The sequence below is a fragment of the Zootoca vivipara genome, chromosome 2 (genome assembly GCF_965207765.1).
Source record: "Zootoca vivipara chromosome 2, rZooViv2.hap1.1, whole genome shotgun sequence".
In the NCBI taxonomy this organism is placed as follows: domain Eukaryota; kingdom Metazoa; phylum Chordata; class Lepidosauria; order Squamata; family Lacertidae; genus Zootoca; species Zootoca vivipara.
Genome location: NC_142584.1, coordinates 34,960,932 through 34,976,083, shown reverse-complemented (window position 1 = coordinate 34,976,083; position 15,152 = coordinate 34,960,932). Strand labels below are relative to the sequence as shown.

Here is a 15,152-nt window from a genome sequence, read left to right as displayed (position 1 = left end):
TCTATTTTAGACTGCTAGCCGCCAAGGATGCTTCAGGTACAGAATATTCCTATCTGCTGAGCTCAAGAAATTTGCCCAGATGGCTTTGCCCAGGGGTACCAACTTGAATAAAATATTGGGGGGGGGCAGACATGCCCCACTCTGCATAATCGATCACAAGACGTGACACAGGCATACCATTTGAATGGCAATGCCCATCAACTTTTTTGGGGGGGCTATTTTATTGGGGAGGGCAAAGGGACCTTGCCCCCCTAGGAGTCTGTTCCTATGGCAATGCCAGAGACTTGAAAGCTTTAGTTTCTCAATTTCTTCTGGAGACAATCCAGGTCAGGATGTGATCCAGACTACCCACCCACCCCCAGTGTCCTTACCTTTTAGCCTAACATTTGAGCTTCAACGCTGTTGTGCTCTTTAGAAAGGCTCCTTTCTCTAAAGGTATTATTTCTTATTGGCACCTATCTGATGCAGGTCCAGGTGTTCATTGTGGAAGAAATTACTTGCAAATATGCATGTCCCCCATGCATACATTTTAGATGTTTTTATCACAAGAACACACAAAAGTCCTGCTAGATCAGGCCAAAGGCCCACATAGACCAGTATCCTGTTTTCACAATGGCTGACCAGATGCCTATGGGAAGACTGCATGAAGGATCTGAGCATAATAGCACTCTCCCCACAAGTGCGTTTCCAGCAACTGATATTCTGATGACAGCGGTGATAGAACATAGCCTTCAAAGAATCAAAATACAGTTGAAACATGCAAACAACAGTACTTAGAAGTGGTAAAACAGCAGCCTAAACCAAGTTCTGCTGATCCTCATCTTTACATGTGTAGTTGAAATTTAATGAATTTAATGAATCAGGAAGATTGATGCCATTAGAAAAATCCACCTATGCATCATTTAATTGTCATCCTGCCCTTGCTTAATGCTGTTTCCCAACACAGAACTGGGCAGAGGAACTTCTGTGTTCCTTGGAATTGGGTTCATGAGTACTGTATTTGATAAAATAAAATAAAGTAAAGTAAAGTAAAACAAAACAAAACAAGACAAGACAAGACTGATAGGAAAGCAGATTGAAAATTTGACTTTGGATTTTGTTTGTCAGTAATGATACAACTTTTGTAAACTGTCTGGAGGTATTTTGTTTCATTTTTACAAACAAGCGGTAGATAAATCTTGATAAATAAATAAATAAATAAAATGTAAGTGTGCACATTTGTTCTTCATAGCATTGAGTCAAAACATCGTTTTCGGTAAACCTATTGAGAACTACTGTTTTGAGATTTCATGTTTTAAATTCATAATGTGATCAGTAGGTGTTAATGGGCATTTGCCATCCCACATATACACAGAGATGTTTTGCATTTCTTTACTTGCCTTCCAGGACTTCATTTCCTTTGGTTATATGACCAGTGACCCTGAGATAACCTTTTCATCTAGAGCATGTTGTACTTTATTACATGGGTAATAATTTAATCAGAGGCTCAAGTAAGTTGAAAGTAAGGAAGGTAACTATCTCTTGAGGTATCCTATAAAATATTATACAGTATAGGGATTGAGGAATTTTCTGCAAGAACACAACCATCCAAGGAGTGCAGAGGAGCTGGACAAGGGAGAGTAGCTAAAACATCCTGGATTTCCAAGTGTAAACAAGAGTTGTTGGCTTAGGTAGGATAGCAACCCCAGATCAATAGCTTCTGAACAACCTTGAGCTGCTCTGACATGGAGAGGTTAAGTTGAGGCTGATATAAAACATCAAAAATAGGAATGTTTATTATTTCTGTCTCATCAATAGGGACACTTAGGGAAATTAAAGTGGAATTGCTTGTTCATTGTGCATAATTGTAGAGCTATTAGATGAGCTGGTGAAACCCTGTACAGTACAATGTTATAACAACCCTCTTATGTTCTAATCAGCTGTATGTGAAGAAGCCCTTCTGAGATGCTATATAAAGTTCATTTTTGCATCAAGCTCTCCATTAGAGTAGTTGTGATCGAATTTAAGAAATGCTGGGGGGGGGAATCACTTTCTCCAAGTTAGATTTGTTGGTGATCTTTCTTTCTTTCTTTCTTTCTTTCTTTCTTTCTTTCTTTCTTTCTTTCTTTCTTTCTTTCTTTCTTTCTTTCTTTCTTTCCTGATGTCTCCTGGTTCACTTGTTTAAATGGGTTGGGAGTGTTGTTAAATGTAACCTTTGCTCAACAGGCACTTATAGGCAGGTGCACCTTGGACTCACATGTTCTCTGGCTGCCTTATGGCATGCTGCATAACAGTCTGGTTTGTCACATGCCAATGTTTCCATTGTACATATACTTCTTTCTGTAAGGAATGTGTGGCTGTGGCCTGTAGAATGTTGGGCCCAGGCAGCACCAGCCAGCCCTGCCATTCCTAGATTGCATGCAGATTGCGGAAAGGAGCATCCGCTTTAAAGGCAATGAATGTTTACTTTAAAGCAGGGGTGTCAAACTCAAATTCATCGGGGGCCGCATCAGCAGTTTGGTCACCCTCAAAGGGCCGGTTGTGTCTGTAGGACTATGTGTCCACTCTTTATTATCATAAATTATTGTCACTGCATTCAATTATTACTGTTTTTTGCAATAATGTAAGCTCATTCCCGCCCCCACGCGGATCACATTCCTGCGTCATGGCGCGTGTGTGGGAGGGGATGTAAACGAGGGAAATTTGAGCAAAAGGTGGGGATCGACAGCTTCCGGGGGGGGGGGGGCTCAACTAAACCTTCAGCAGGAAGGAGAAAGCCACTGCTGGGATTAAAAACCTGCAGATGGAAAGAGGGCTTCCCTCTCCCGCCCTGCGCACACCCAAACCCCGCTAGGCAGGATGCCACACGCTGCAACCCACCCCGTGCTTTGGAGAGGGGCAGCAACATGCGGTGCAGCGCCAACTCCCTGCTTTGCTTTTGCATCCTCCCTCCTCAGCGCCAGAGTCCCTTCCCCTCGCGCTGAGGGAGGGCAGCGGATTTCCCGAGGAGGAAGGCGGCGGCAGCCCCAGCAGACGTGCATCTTCGCCTCAGAGCTGCTCTTCCCCCCACCCGCGCTGTTGTCATCTTCGCCGCCGCCTCTCCCTACCGGGACTGCAGGCAGAGGAGGCTTGAAAACCTCCCCCCCAAAAAAATCCCCTCCCACCTACTCAAACCGCGAGGCGACTCCATCTGGAGCCCTACATCACGAGGGGCTGAGAGGAGGCGGCGGCAGAGCGGGAAGAGCAGGAACCTGTGCCGTTGTCACCGCCTCCCTCCCGGCCGCCCCCCGGGGAGCAGCTCCGCCGGAACTGAGAAGCCAAAGGGCGGCCCGGGGGTGGGGGGCAGAGCAAAAGCCAGGCACCCTCCCGAGTGTCTATGAGGAGAAAATGGGGGAAGAGGGAAGAGAAACCCGGCTCCATCAAAAGAGCGACTGTTGCGCTTCGCCTACTTCCCCCTCAGGCTCACTCCGCATCCCTTTCGCCCGCTCGCTCGCCCACCTCCCGGCACCAACTTTGCCGGCGGCGCCTGTAGGGCTTTCCTACCTCCTCGGCGGGCTTCCTCCTCCTCCTCCTGCATCTCACTTCCCCGTCTGGCCGCTGTGCCACCGCCTCCCTCAGCCTCATTCGAAATTGAAATTCCCTGGCCAAGGCCATCAGCGCGGCTCCAGCGCCCCGGCCTCCGCCTGCAGCCCTGCCCCCGGTTTTGACCCTCGGCCAATCGCAGGCTCCAGAACTACTGTCAGCGGCTATTGTCGGCGGCGGCTATGCGGGCCACATGACGAGGTCTGGCGGGCCGGATTAGGCCCCCGGGCCTTGTGTTTGACACCCGTGCTTTAAAGGAACAATTTTGGTCTCAAGACAGCACTACTTAATTTTGGTCTCAAGACAGCAGACCTTAATGGGTAGGAGGGTGTAAATGGAAAAGCAATGCCAGTCCAAGGAACTTTACTACCTGAAATGGATTTCAGTGCCCTCACTTGCTACAAGGCAACACTTTTAAAACTGTTGCTGCACCATTTAGAAGCCTTCATCTCTTCCCCCATCAAGTGTTATCAGAAGCAGCCCACTTCACCCTCTGCTATGGAGGAAAGATGCTCCTTAAGATAATCTGGACCAAGCTGTTGAAGTTTACTGCCAAGAGTATAACTAATGAGCGGTATGATAAGACCCTGGTTCAAATTTCACCACAGTCATTAACCTTGTCGGGTGCAAGGCACTCTCTGTTCAGCCTTAGCGCATGCTGGGGGAACAGATGATGGGTTAACTGGTTTCCAAATTGTACAGCAACAGTGTTAAATGAGGGAAGGCTATTGGAATACAAGGATGATAATGCTGGCTTATCTCAGGCATGCAAATGAAATTAAAACACTTCCATTGTATTCCTGCAGTAATTAGTACAGCATCCCTGTAAGGGGCTAGACTTGTCTGTTGACCTGTGGCAAGTAAGTATCCGCTTTAGGAGGCCAAGTAAGATCCATGGCAGCCTGAACAACTTTAGTAGCTTGCCTGCCTAGCTATCCCTGTGAATTTGTAATTTGCGGATCATGACACAATTTGCTTTACTGTAGTAAAGTTTTGAAATCTAGCTTAGATCCCCCCTTACTGTTACCTATGTTTGACTCATTATTCTCTCTCTGGAAAGGGCTATAATACTACATGATTACAGAATGGGGTGAACCACTGCGCATTTCTGGTTTCCAGTACTTGATGTTAGAAATCCCCTAAATAAAAGGATAAAAGCATTATGCCTTGGCTGATTTTATAAATTGATGCCTCTTATTCCATGCAATGGTTTGAACTCAAGTGTGCTGCTTGAGTATTTTTCTTCATATTGCCTCCTGGAAATGCATGCTATAAGGTAATTATGTACTTTGTTCTGTCAGTCTGAGAATTCAAATTTAATTGAAACAAAAACCCTTCAGTACGGAAACTACCGGATGATGATGATTTTTTAATACTGTATTTATGCCCAACTTCAATTGGACTAACCCACGAGGATTCAAGGGGGAAACGACTCCTCAAGACGAGCAAGGAGCTATCTCAGAGCCGCCTCCGTAGTTTTCTCTTGGGAGGGTTCTCGTGTGGGACAAGGAGACATAGGAGCCAATGCAAAAACCTCATATGCAACAACAGTGAGGTTGGGGGGGCACAGGCTGCTTTTCATTGCGGTGCTTCGAAACAATCGCATATCTACCCTAAAAAGAGGAAGATTCTCCTCCGTGAGAGCTTTCTATAGATATAGATCTATGGTGTTCAAGGGATACGCTCTTTCTCTCTCTTTCCTTGCCCTCTCTATGGTCGACTGTGTAGGACTCTCTGGTTTACGTCTATGGTTCTGGAGCGTTTCCCGCCCGAGAAGAAATTGGGAAGCGACGACTTAGGTGAGCCAGAGAGGAGGGTGGAGGCGGCTGCGCGGTGGGAGCATCGGGAGTGGGGCGGGGGGCGGAAAAGGAGAGGGCCGAAGATTGAAAGGGGGTGGCAGTTAGTGGGAGCGAGAGGGCGAGATGGGGGCCGGGAGGGCAGGAGCGGAGACCGCAAACGGGCTTGTTAACGGGGAGAGAGAGGGGGGCGTCTCCTCCTGCATAGGAGAAGGAGGCTGGGCAGAGGGATACCTGGTGCGGTCCAGTTCCCAGAACTGTTTTCTGACTGCATAGCACACACACACACACAAAATGGTCAATGGAGGGGGAAAATGTCTACGCACACTTCGCTTTTTGTCCCTTCCACTTTTGAAATCATGTGCGCGCTGCTCAGTAGTGATACTCGCAGCGATGCAATTGTGCACAAGGCAGAAAGTAAATTTTAGATCTCTTAGGTGCTTTGGTGGGGTGGGTTTTTGTAAAATAAATAAATAAAAAATCACAAAGTGCTTTTGCATTTAATGAAGTTGACGAAACTGGAAAACTCTCTTTCTTGACTCTTGCTTGTGTTAAAAGTAGAAGGTGTGGCTGCCAAGTCGCAATTTGCCTCTGTTTTATAATATTGCCGTACATTTCCTGTTTTTGCCACAGTGTGATCTTCCATTGGTTCTGGTGGATGTGTTTTTGTTTTGGGGGTATTATAGATGGTAAAGATGGATGACTAGTTGCTTCCTTTACCCACCCACCCACTTCGTTGGTGATATTACAGTACATGCCGTAGTGTTCTCTGAATATAGACCTGGCAAACTAGTGTGTGGTAGACCTGCTCCTAACTCCACATGTAAGAATAACTATTCACTTGTTCGGCTTTCTTAGGGCTTGGATATTGAGATAGGTATAAAACAAAAGTTTAAACTTCGGTTTTAAAAGTTGGAAAATTGAATGTAGATTCTGTTTGTTAAAGTTAAAGCATATGAGTGAAAAAGCTACCACAGACTTCACATATTCAGATGTTGGGAGTGCACATTCTGCTTTAAAGTAGACAAATTTGATTGGCCTATTACTAGGTGTATGGCTTTGTACTTTTCTCAGAATTTCTGCGCTTGATAATAAAACACCACATAAATTTAACGTGGGACTGAGGTATGCCTCAAAGTATGAAGGGCAAGATAGATATGGCAAGGGTCTGTAAACAGAGTCTTTTATTCCCTGTCATTTTATTCCCTGTCATTCTGTAGGCGGCTTCTGTGAGTATTCAGGAGCTCTGCAGATTTGCCCCCACTTCTCAAGATGTATATGTTGGTTGAAGACCACTCAAACTCTGTTCTTCATTTGACGAGATCACCTGGTATCAGATCTTGGTCTCTCCTTGTAGGTAAGTCTTCAGTTTTGTATAGGTTGATGCTTCCATTTTTAAAAATGATTTAAAACAAATGTGTACAAAAACAAATCCAAATTAAAAGCTTGCTGGACAGCAATAGTTTCCGGTGTGGTGACATAGGTGGGACATTGCTGCCCTCCTGGCTTCCAAACAAAGTGTGTTGCGGGTACTTACTGAAGGGGGAGGTGTCAGGAACTAGGCACAGTGTGCTGCAGCATGGTGAAGCCAATTCGCCACCAACCATTACTAGTTAGGACAGTAAGCACTTGTGATGTGATGTGTTTGGAAGCCGGGAGAATAGCAGTGCCCCTACTTCGCCGCTGCACTGGCCACTACTGCTGGAGAGGACATTTTACTTCTGTCTTTATGGCCCCTTGGGTCAGGGAAATCCGTAGTGAATATAGAGAGGGAGGCTTGGATTTCATCTGATGGGCAGGAACTTGGACAGGTGGGTTTAGATTTTACATATCGATGGTTGCAGGCCAATATTCCATAATGTAAAGGGGATCCCAGGCTCAGTAACCTAAGGTTGTATCCATCCAAGCTTTATTCAGAGTAGAACCAATGAAAATTAATGACCATGGCTATCTTGGGCCCTTGGATTCCACTGGGTCTACCCTGAAGAAACGTCACTTGAATACAACCCAATTCCCTCCCCCCCCAACAATATTTTTCTGCTCCACTTCCACCAACAGTAATTGCAATTGATTCTGGAAACCCTCAATAGCCAGCAAGATAATGCAGTTGTTGCAGATGAACACATTTGATTTGCTATTTGCATCACACTTTCCATGTTACACATTATAATCTTTGAGAAAGTCCTCTAAGCTCAATGAAGACAGATTGCAATGGTCTTCCAAAAGACCACAGGCTGATCAGACATACAACAAGTTGAAATACACAACTGGAAAAACTCTGAAGGCATTCTGAAACTTTCATGATGATATAACAGACTTAGAGTCATTAGTGATGTCACACAACTGGCCTACCGGTAATTTGATATCTGGCTCCTTATTTGGATTTTAAGAAATATTTTATTCTCACTTGCCTAAATGGATCATTGTTATAGCATTCAGTGGAATAGTTAACTCAAATTTATTATTATTATTATTAACAAAAAAAACACTGAAATTTAAAAGGCCTGTCAGCACATGCATAAAACTTGTTTTTCTAAGAGCAAAGTACTAAGAATATTTAAGTAGCTGAAAGTAAATTCTAAATTCATATATCTCCTTTCTCTTTCTAGGGATCTCCTCTGTAGGTCTGGCTGCTGCTTACTATAGTGAAGGTAAGGCTTAATAATTTTGCTAGAAGCTTATGGTTGGATCTTACTTAATTAACTGAGGAAAACAATGAAAACAGCTGAACAGTAAAAACCCAAGCAACGTGATTAAACCCAGCAGTAGCTAATAAAAATAATCGTAGTTAAAAGAACAGTTTAGATGTCATATTGGAAAATAAAGTTGGTTAAATAAAGTTTTTACCTGGGGCTGAAAGGACATCTACTTCAGTGCTGGGTGAGCCTCATAGGGAGGGTCTTCTGTTGTGGAGGGGCGGGAGGGGGCAGGAATGGATCACACCTGAAAAAGGCTCTGTCTCTTCTCACCTTGCTTCAGAGCACCCAACATTAAGGTTTCAAAAGCCTGTAAAAATAGGATCTGGCTTAAAAGGAGGATATCTGCATTTGCTGCAAAGCTGTAGCTGACAGAAAGCTGAATGCCTCTCCGTGGCACAGTGTGTGTAACGTACTGAAATAATTGCTTCATTACCAAACGGGTGACTTCTTCAGTTTACAAAATGTGTTTGGTTTTACTATTCTTGAGTTTCCTTTATGAGTCTGTTCCTATGGAGGTGTCACAAAGCAATTTACAAAATAGTAAAAATATGTGTACAAATATATATACAACAACAGTTAGAACAATTGCATATATACAACAATTAAAAACAATGATATACAGTCGTACCTTGGTTGTCAAATGCATTGGCACTCGTATGTTTTGGCTCCTGAATGATAGAAACCTGGAAGTGAGTGAACGTTTTGAACGTTTTTTGGGAAGCCGAACGTCTGATGGGGCTTCCGTGGCTTCCGACTGGCTGCAGGAACAGTTGGTTTCCGCACTTTGGTTTACAACGTTTTGGAAGTCGAGTGGACTGTAGTTTAAAACAATAGCACATGCATATTCAATACAGGTACCAGCTGAGATAAAGATCTCAATTCAGAAGGATTGTTGAAATAAGATACTAGTTCTAAGGGTGGGTGTGGTTTAGATGTTTGCAACTAATTTGAAATATTTTCTGTTCAGACAGCTTGGGATGGAAACTCTTTTATCTTGCTGGCTGTCTCTTCGTAGCTGTGCAAAATCTGGAGGAGTGGGAGGTAAGCAGTGTGCTAGGAATAGGAGCCTTGGTTGCCTTAGCCAAATGCTTGCTCAGATTGCTTTGTCCAAACTGCTTTGTTAATGTTGCTTGTCAGTATCTCGGAGAAGGGCCAAAGCGAGTTCTCAGTTAATCTACCAGAGTATATGCAGTGAGAGAAAGCAAAAGCATCTTAAGACTTCCTGTGAAAACTGTGAGATTTGGTAGGTTTCACTTTGGGAGAAGGACCTGGGAACAAGCTTATTTGGTGTAATCCAATAATGAGACAGCAATGATCCTCTGTTATTATATATTTACATAACTGCTACAATAATTGACGTGGGGTACTTACCCTTAGCCCTTATCTTTGCCTTTCGAAAAAGCAATTATTTTCCCACACTCCCACAGTTGATTCTATGCTGTGATATGGTGGTTGGTTTTTTTTCTTTCCCCTGCATAGGAAGCTATATTTCAAAAGAATTCGGGAAAAGTTTTCCTAAAGACATTCAACCTTTACAAGAAGCTGCTGACCCTGTCAAGGGCAGGTCACGAACAAGGTAAAGCCACAAATGTAGCAGTATGACACATTTGTTGTGCAGCAACCAAATATATACTGTCTCGAGTCCAGGACTGTGTGTACACTGTACTAAAGAAAACCTGTTAGTTATGGGGAAGGGTGAAGAGTTTATCCTGGACAATAAAGAAGACAGCACCAGGATGTTGGGAATCTAAGCTCAGTGTTTCGTTCAGTTTCTCAAGCACAACCCTTTCAAGACATCGTCGTGGAGTCAATCTTTCAGTGTCACAGCACATACATATGCTTTAGAACAGCCTATTAATGTTAGGCAGGCACCCTGACTAGATCATTTTAGACTCGTGATAAAAATATTTCAGCGAGTCTATCCAGATTAATAATTGAGTTTTACACACTTGTTTTTAATATTTGCTGCTTTTAACTTTGTATCACTGGTGAGTGTTTTATATTGTTTTATGCACATTGTGTAGAGGGTTTTTTTAATTAATGGTTTATATATATATTATTCTAAACAAACAATTTTGACTGCCATAAGGGTTAAACATTGGGTTTATTGTTTTTAATGGATGTTGAGACTGAGGTTGTCAGAAAAAAACATTCTGTGCCACTAATTACTGGTGAAGGATTTGGAAAACCTAACTTACCATTGCCTCAGTTGCATTTTCATTTAGTTCTGTTGGTCCTTAAAATAATTATAGGCAGTTGTCAGCAGCATGAAAGGAAGGCTGGACTGTTTTTTTACTAAGTGTAGGATATGGGAGTGTAATGTTTCAAAAACACAGCAAGTGTTGCTTGGAATCACAGTGCTAACAATAATCTGATCCTTTGTCAAATAGTGGTGGTTCCATTGAATGAAATTCGGGCTGTGAATGTGGAAGAGGAGAAAGTACGCTACTTTGGGAAGGGCTACCTAGTTGTCCTGAGATTTGTCACTGGGTTTTCACACCCTTTGACACAGAGTGCAGTGATGGGCTGCAGAAGGTACAGTATGAATTTTCTCTTCTGTGATTCTTCAGGATTTGTGAGGAAGCATCACTGAACCTTAGGCAGACAATATGACTTTCAATAATCTAGTTGACCTTGTGCCACTTACAGTTCTTGAGTTGTGGGATGTGGGTGGTGCTGTGGTCTAAACCACCGAGCCTTTTGGGCTTGCCGATCAGAAGGTTGGCGGTTCGAATACCCATGGCGGGGTGAGCTCCCGTTGCTCTGTCCCAGCTGCTGCCAACCTAGCAGTTCGAAAGCACGCCAGTGCAAGTAGATAAATAGGTACCACTGCAGCAGGAAGATAAACGGCATTTCTGTGTGCTCTGGCTTCTGTCACAGTGTTCTGTTGTGTTGGAAGTGGTTTAGCCATGCTTGCCATATGACCTGGAAAGCTGTCTGTGGACAAAAGCTGTCTGTGGCCTGAAAGTGAGATGCACACCGCACCCCATAGTCACCTCGACTGAACTTAACTGTCCAGGGGTCCTTTACTTTTACCTTTTCTTGAGTTGTGTATGATGGCTTCAGTTGAAGCTGGGGCAGGCAACTTCTTCTGCACCAATTGCTCATGGTGGAAATACGCCACAAAGCTACTAAATTGTATATTTTGGTTGGTATTTAACAAGCTGGGGTATATTTTCATGATTGTAGTACATTCTAATCTAAACTGCAGCTGATGAACATGTTGCATGCATATTGTTCTGGCACTATGAACCCTAGGTGCGGATAACACTGAAGTTGACATGTAAAAACATAAATTGAGACAGTTCTTCAAAATCTGAGTTTAAAAAAGAAAACTTAAAGAGTCCTGCTGAATCAGGCCCAGTGATAGGAAGCCTGCAATAGCCCTTGATAGCTTTATCCTTCTTGAATTTGTCCGAATCCATTTTAAAGCCATCTAGGTAGTGAATTCCATAGTTCAACTGTGTGCTGTTTGAACAAGTATTTCCTTCTGTCCTAAATCTTCTAACATCAAAAATAATTTGGATGTTTATTATGTTGTCTTGTTACTGAACTTTGTATACAACTACAAGGACAAGATTCTCTCTGAATAGAAGTTATCATTTTAAGAGCTATGGAGCCACATAATTAGCTTCCATTGAGAGCACCATACATATTAAACACCTTTTAAACCTTGTACACCCTCGGAGAGCTCCTTCACTGCTCTCTTAGTATGAGCTAAGAAATGAGGCAGGGTGACTATAACATCCAAACTAGGAAAGCATGCTTATGGCTTCCAAACAAGACAGGATAAGAAGCCATGTCTTAATGTTGGCTTAATATACTGGCTTGTTTGAAAGCCATTAATCATAATTTGCTGGTTCAAACATAACAGGGAAACTAACTGAGACTTCCCGGCTTGTTTGGTTGCTTGTGTGAAGGGAGGAGTGAAGCAGGTGTGTGGGGGGGAACAAGGCATGCTCCTGTCTTCGCGGCATGCAGCCACTATGTCAGGCATCCCCAAACTGCGGCCCAGGACCAGTGGTCGGGGAAGATGGGAATTGTAGTCCAAAACATCTAGAGGGCCGAGGTTTGGGGATGCCTGCACTATGTGATTAGAAGACAAAAGCCTTGCATATTTTGAGTACCCACCCCAGTCTGAGAGCTTAATAAAAACCATCAGGACCACCGCCATCATCTCCAGGGGAGTAATGAAGCTAATGGGGAACACAGTGTGAATTGCCCTGGGCCCAGCATCTCTGCTGCTCTGTGGTCGGCCCTGAGTGGAAGGGATACTTAAGGAGTACTTTTATTTTTGCTGCCTCCACCAACCGGTGATATTTTGTATATTTTGTGCACTTTTGTGACCACCTCAAGTGGGCACATGAATTGCTAACTCTTGCTTGTGTCTTTTCAACAGTGATGTAGAAGCTGTGGCCAAGCTCATTACTGGCTTTCTGGAGCTGAACAAAGTTCCACCAAACAAGTATATTCCACCAAACAAGTATATTGAGAACAGCAGTGAAACAGATGTCAGTGATGAAGAGGTATCCTTCCCAGAAATCTACGGTAGCAGCTGTTTAGAGGGACCAGACGAACCTGATTTTTAAAGCCTTCCTTTCATCCCCAGTGAAGTGAATCTTTTATAAGAATTTCCTTAAATGTGGTTTTAGAGAAACAAAACTGAGCAAAGCTATTGGCCTGGTTTAGATGATCACCTAGGACAGCCTTGAATTTGAGCACTTCCACTTTACCTCTGTGTGCGAGAGAGGAGTGAAAGCTTTTGTTTCCATGTTGGAACAAACCAAAGTTTTGTATTACATTGGGGATTGTGACTTGTTCTGAAACTATGGTTTGAGCCGGATTGTTTTTTTATTTTTTTTAAGAACAAAGCACTGTTCATAAATAATGTTGACCTGTGGTTTTAAGTGTAAGCTTTTGCTCTCCTCTTGTGTTGTGAAGGAGAAGAGGGACAAGGGGAGCCCAAGGCACGCCGCAGTTAGTTCCTGATAATTTAAACCATGGTTTAGATGACCTCCCGAACCCAGACCTTTATGTTGCCTTCAGAAGACTTGTTAGCTCATTGGTGAGAGACTAGTATCTTCATTTTTATATTTTGCCATGAGTTTGGTGACAGCAGATGAACTTTCTATTACTGCTGTAGAAGTATGGTTTCTACGTGTCAACATTTAATTTTTTTTTTTTATATTCTATTCTTCAAAGGAAATTTCCAGTGTAGTAATAGATATACGAACTATGGATTTTTTTATTTAAAAAACCCACACAACAGTGGAAGATATTTTTGCATGTTGGGGCTGTAGGTACGAGTCCAACCTTTCAAGATGTTACTTTAAAAAAAAAAGGAAGATGGGAAATTTCAAAGTGATTTAGCCAGTAAGTTTTATTTTTTTATTATAAAAAAGTATTAAGATCTATGTCAGGGTGGATTCTGTGCCCCTCTGAATCTTCCAGGACTCCAGGTCCAATGAACCTTTGCCAGCAAGGCCATGCTTGCTGGGGTTGTTAGGAGCTAGGAGTCCAGGAACATTCAGAGGGCTGTGGATTCCCTGATCTGCCTTTGGTTTTGAGTTTTTTTCAAAAAATATATACCTCATTTTCTAAGAGCTTTTAAATGTCTTGATTTACATGTATCCTTTTGTTTTCCTATTCATGGTCGATACTTTATGAACAGCTAAGGGTAGAAGATTGTAAATGCTTGCCAAGCAGAAATTTTACTTCTGATCACTCCTGCTACTCTTAAGTATTCTTCAGGTGTCAATTGCAACAGTAAAAATGTTTTATAAAGTGGCGTTTCAGCCTTTATACAATTTTTTGTAAAGGTCCCTGTACTGTTTGGATATCCAGTGTTAATATTTCTTATCGGATCCTTGATTCTTATGGAACTTTCTTCTTTTATGTTTCCTTTTAACTATAACATGTATACAAGTATGTATATTTGGTTTTTAAAAGTACTATTAACAAATTTTGTAAGAAGCTAAAAAAAAAAAGCTTCCCGCAGGTACTTGTACATTTCAAATAGGGCACAATGAATGGTGAAAAAGAATGCATCATTTAAGTACACGAAACTTGTAACTCTTAAGATAATACGTGTAATTGTAAGTATTCTATAAAATTTGAGAGGCTATATTCAGTTGTATTGTAATTTTATCATTACAGTAGATAGAAGGAATTTTAATTTAAATCAGGTTATAATGAGGTCATGTTTCACTATTAAGTGGTGTCTCCCCAAACACTTGAGATTCATGGTCTTTGGATGATCATGGAGCCTCAGTTGCAACTGGAAATTAAGGTTGTAATGGTAGTATCTGGAACAAGCAATTCCACCAATTCTGGTCCTCATCTCTCACCTGAAGGCTCTCCTACTACTAGGTACTCTGTGTAGATATGCACTTCCTTCAGAAGATGCTGCTGGAGGCAACCCAAAGTCTGAGGCTTTGAGTTCTGACATTCCAGCCCTAGGAGTGCAGTTTTAAATAAATAAGCAATCCTATTTGAACCCCCAAGGACCACTTTCTCATAGGAAGCCTTTTACTCTTCACCATGTGCCCGTGTAGAAATAGAAATACGTATGACATTCCAGAGGGAATTGATTTATTTTACCATGCCACCGACCAAAGAAGCAGCATTTACCTGGGAGTAAATTCCACTGAACTGAGTGGGGCATTTACCTGGGAGTAAATTCCACTGAACTGAGTGGGGCTTCCTTCTGATGAGAGGTGCATAGGATTACAGTGCAAATACCTTTGCTGAACTGTGTTTAATGTTCTGGCTTGCAAAGTGCACTGTTTATGATCCATTCCTCTTGATTCTGGCAGCAAGTTTTAAACCATTATTTATAGACCAATGAATGTTTTGGTAGCATGTAAAATATTAAATGTGAGGGATTAGGTGTTTCATTTGATGAAATCTGAGATTGTTTCTTAGCAGCAAAAATATGCTTTTATCTAGCTCCAGGCTACTTTTAGACAAGAGCTTTGATGTCCTCTTGTGGTTTCGCTCATGTTCCCACCTTCTTACACTGGGTACCTGTGGAATCATTAGTTTAAGTGTGCAAAACCACCATCCAGCAAGCAGGGGCTATGCAAGGCCAGCACTG

General features: G+C 42.6%; 1 protein-coding gene across 3 annotated transcripts; it reads left to right on the top strand.

Moving 5' to 3' along the window:
• The first annotated feature begins 5,332 nt into the window (after positions 1 to 5,332).
• CYBC1 (cytochrome b-245 chaperone 1) lies at positions 5,333 to 14,182 on the top strand. 3 transcript variants are annotated; one of them, XM_035104598.3, is made up of 7 exons: positions 5,333 to 5,360; positions 6,578 to 6,714; positions 7,967 to 8,008; positions 9,024 to 9,097; positions 9,536 to 9,632; positions 10,447 to 10,591; positions 12,456 to 14,182. In XM_035104598.3, exons 2-7 carry the CDS (start codon positions 6,630 to 6,632, stop codon positions 12,643 to 12,645), a joined length of 633 nt encoding a protein of 210 aa, XP_034960489.1. In that variant the 5' UTR covers positions 5,333 to 5,360; positions 6,578 to 6,629; the 3' UTR covers positions 12,646 to 14,182. The 3 variants fall into 3 exon arrangements, with proteins under 3 accessions (XP_034960489.1, XP_088517752.1, XP_034960490.1); XM_088661626.1 differs by having other exon boundaries at positions 5,333 to 5,394; XM_035104599.3 differs by having other exon boundaries at positions 5,333 to 6,180.
• Positions 14,183 to 15,152: the final 970 nt, after the last annotated feature.

What these genes read in the sequence shown, in the direction of transcription:
- CYBC1 (XM_035104598.3), top strand. Translation starts at nt 6,630, where the DNA reads ATGTATATGTTGGTTGAAGACCACTCAAACTCTGTTCTTCATTTGACG. An exon ending in AAGGGCAGGTCACGAACAAG is followed by an intron (nt 9,633 to 10,446) that starts GTAAAGCCACAA and finishes TTTGTCAAATAG; the next exon opens with TGGTGGTTCCATTGAATGAA. An exon ending in GCAGTGATGGGCTGCAGAAG is followed by an intron (nt 10,592 to 12,455) that starts GTACAGTATGAA and finishes TCTTTTCAACAG; the next exon opens with TGATGTAGAAGCTGTGGCCA.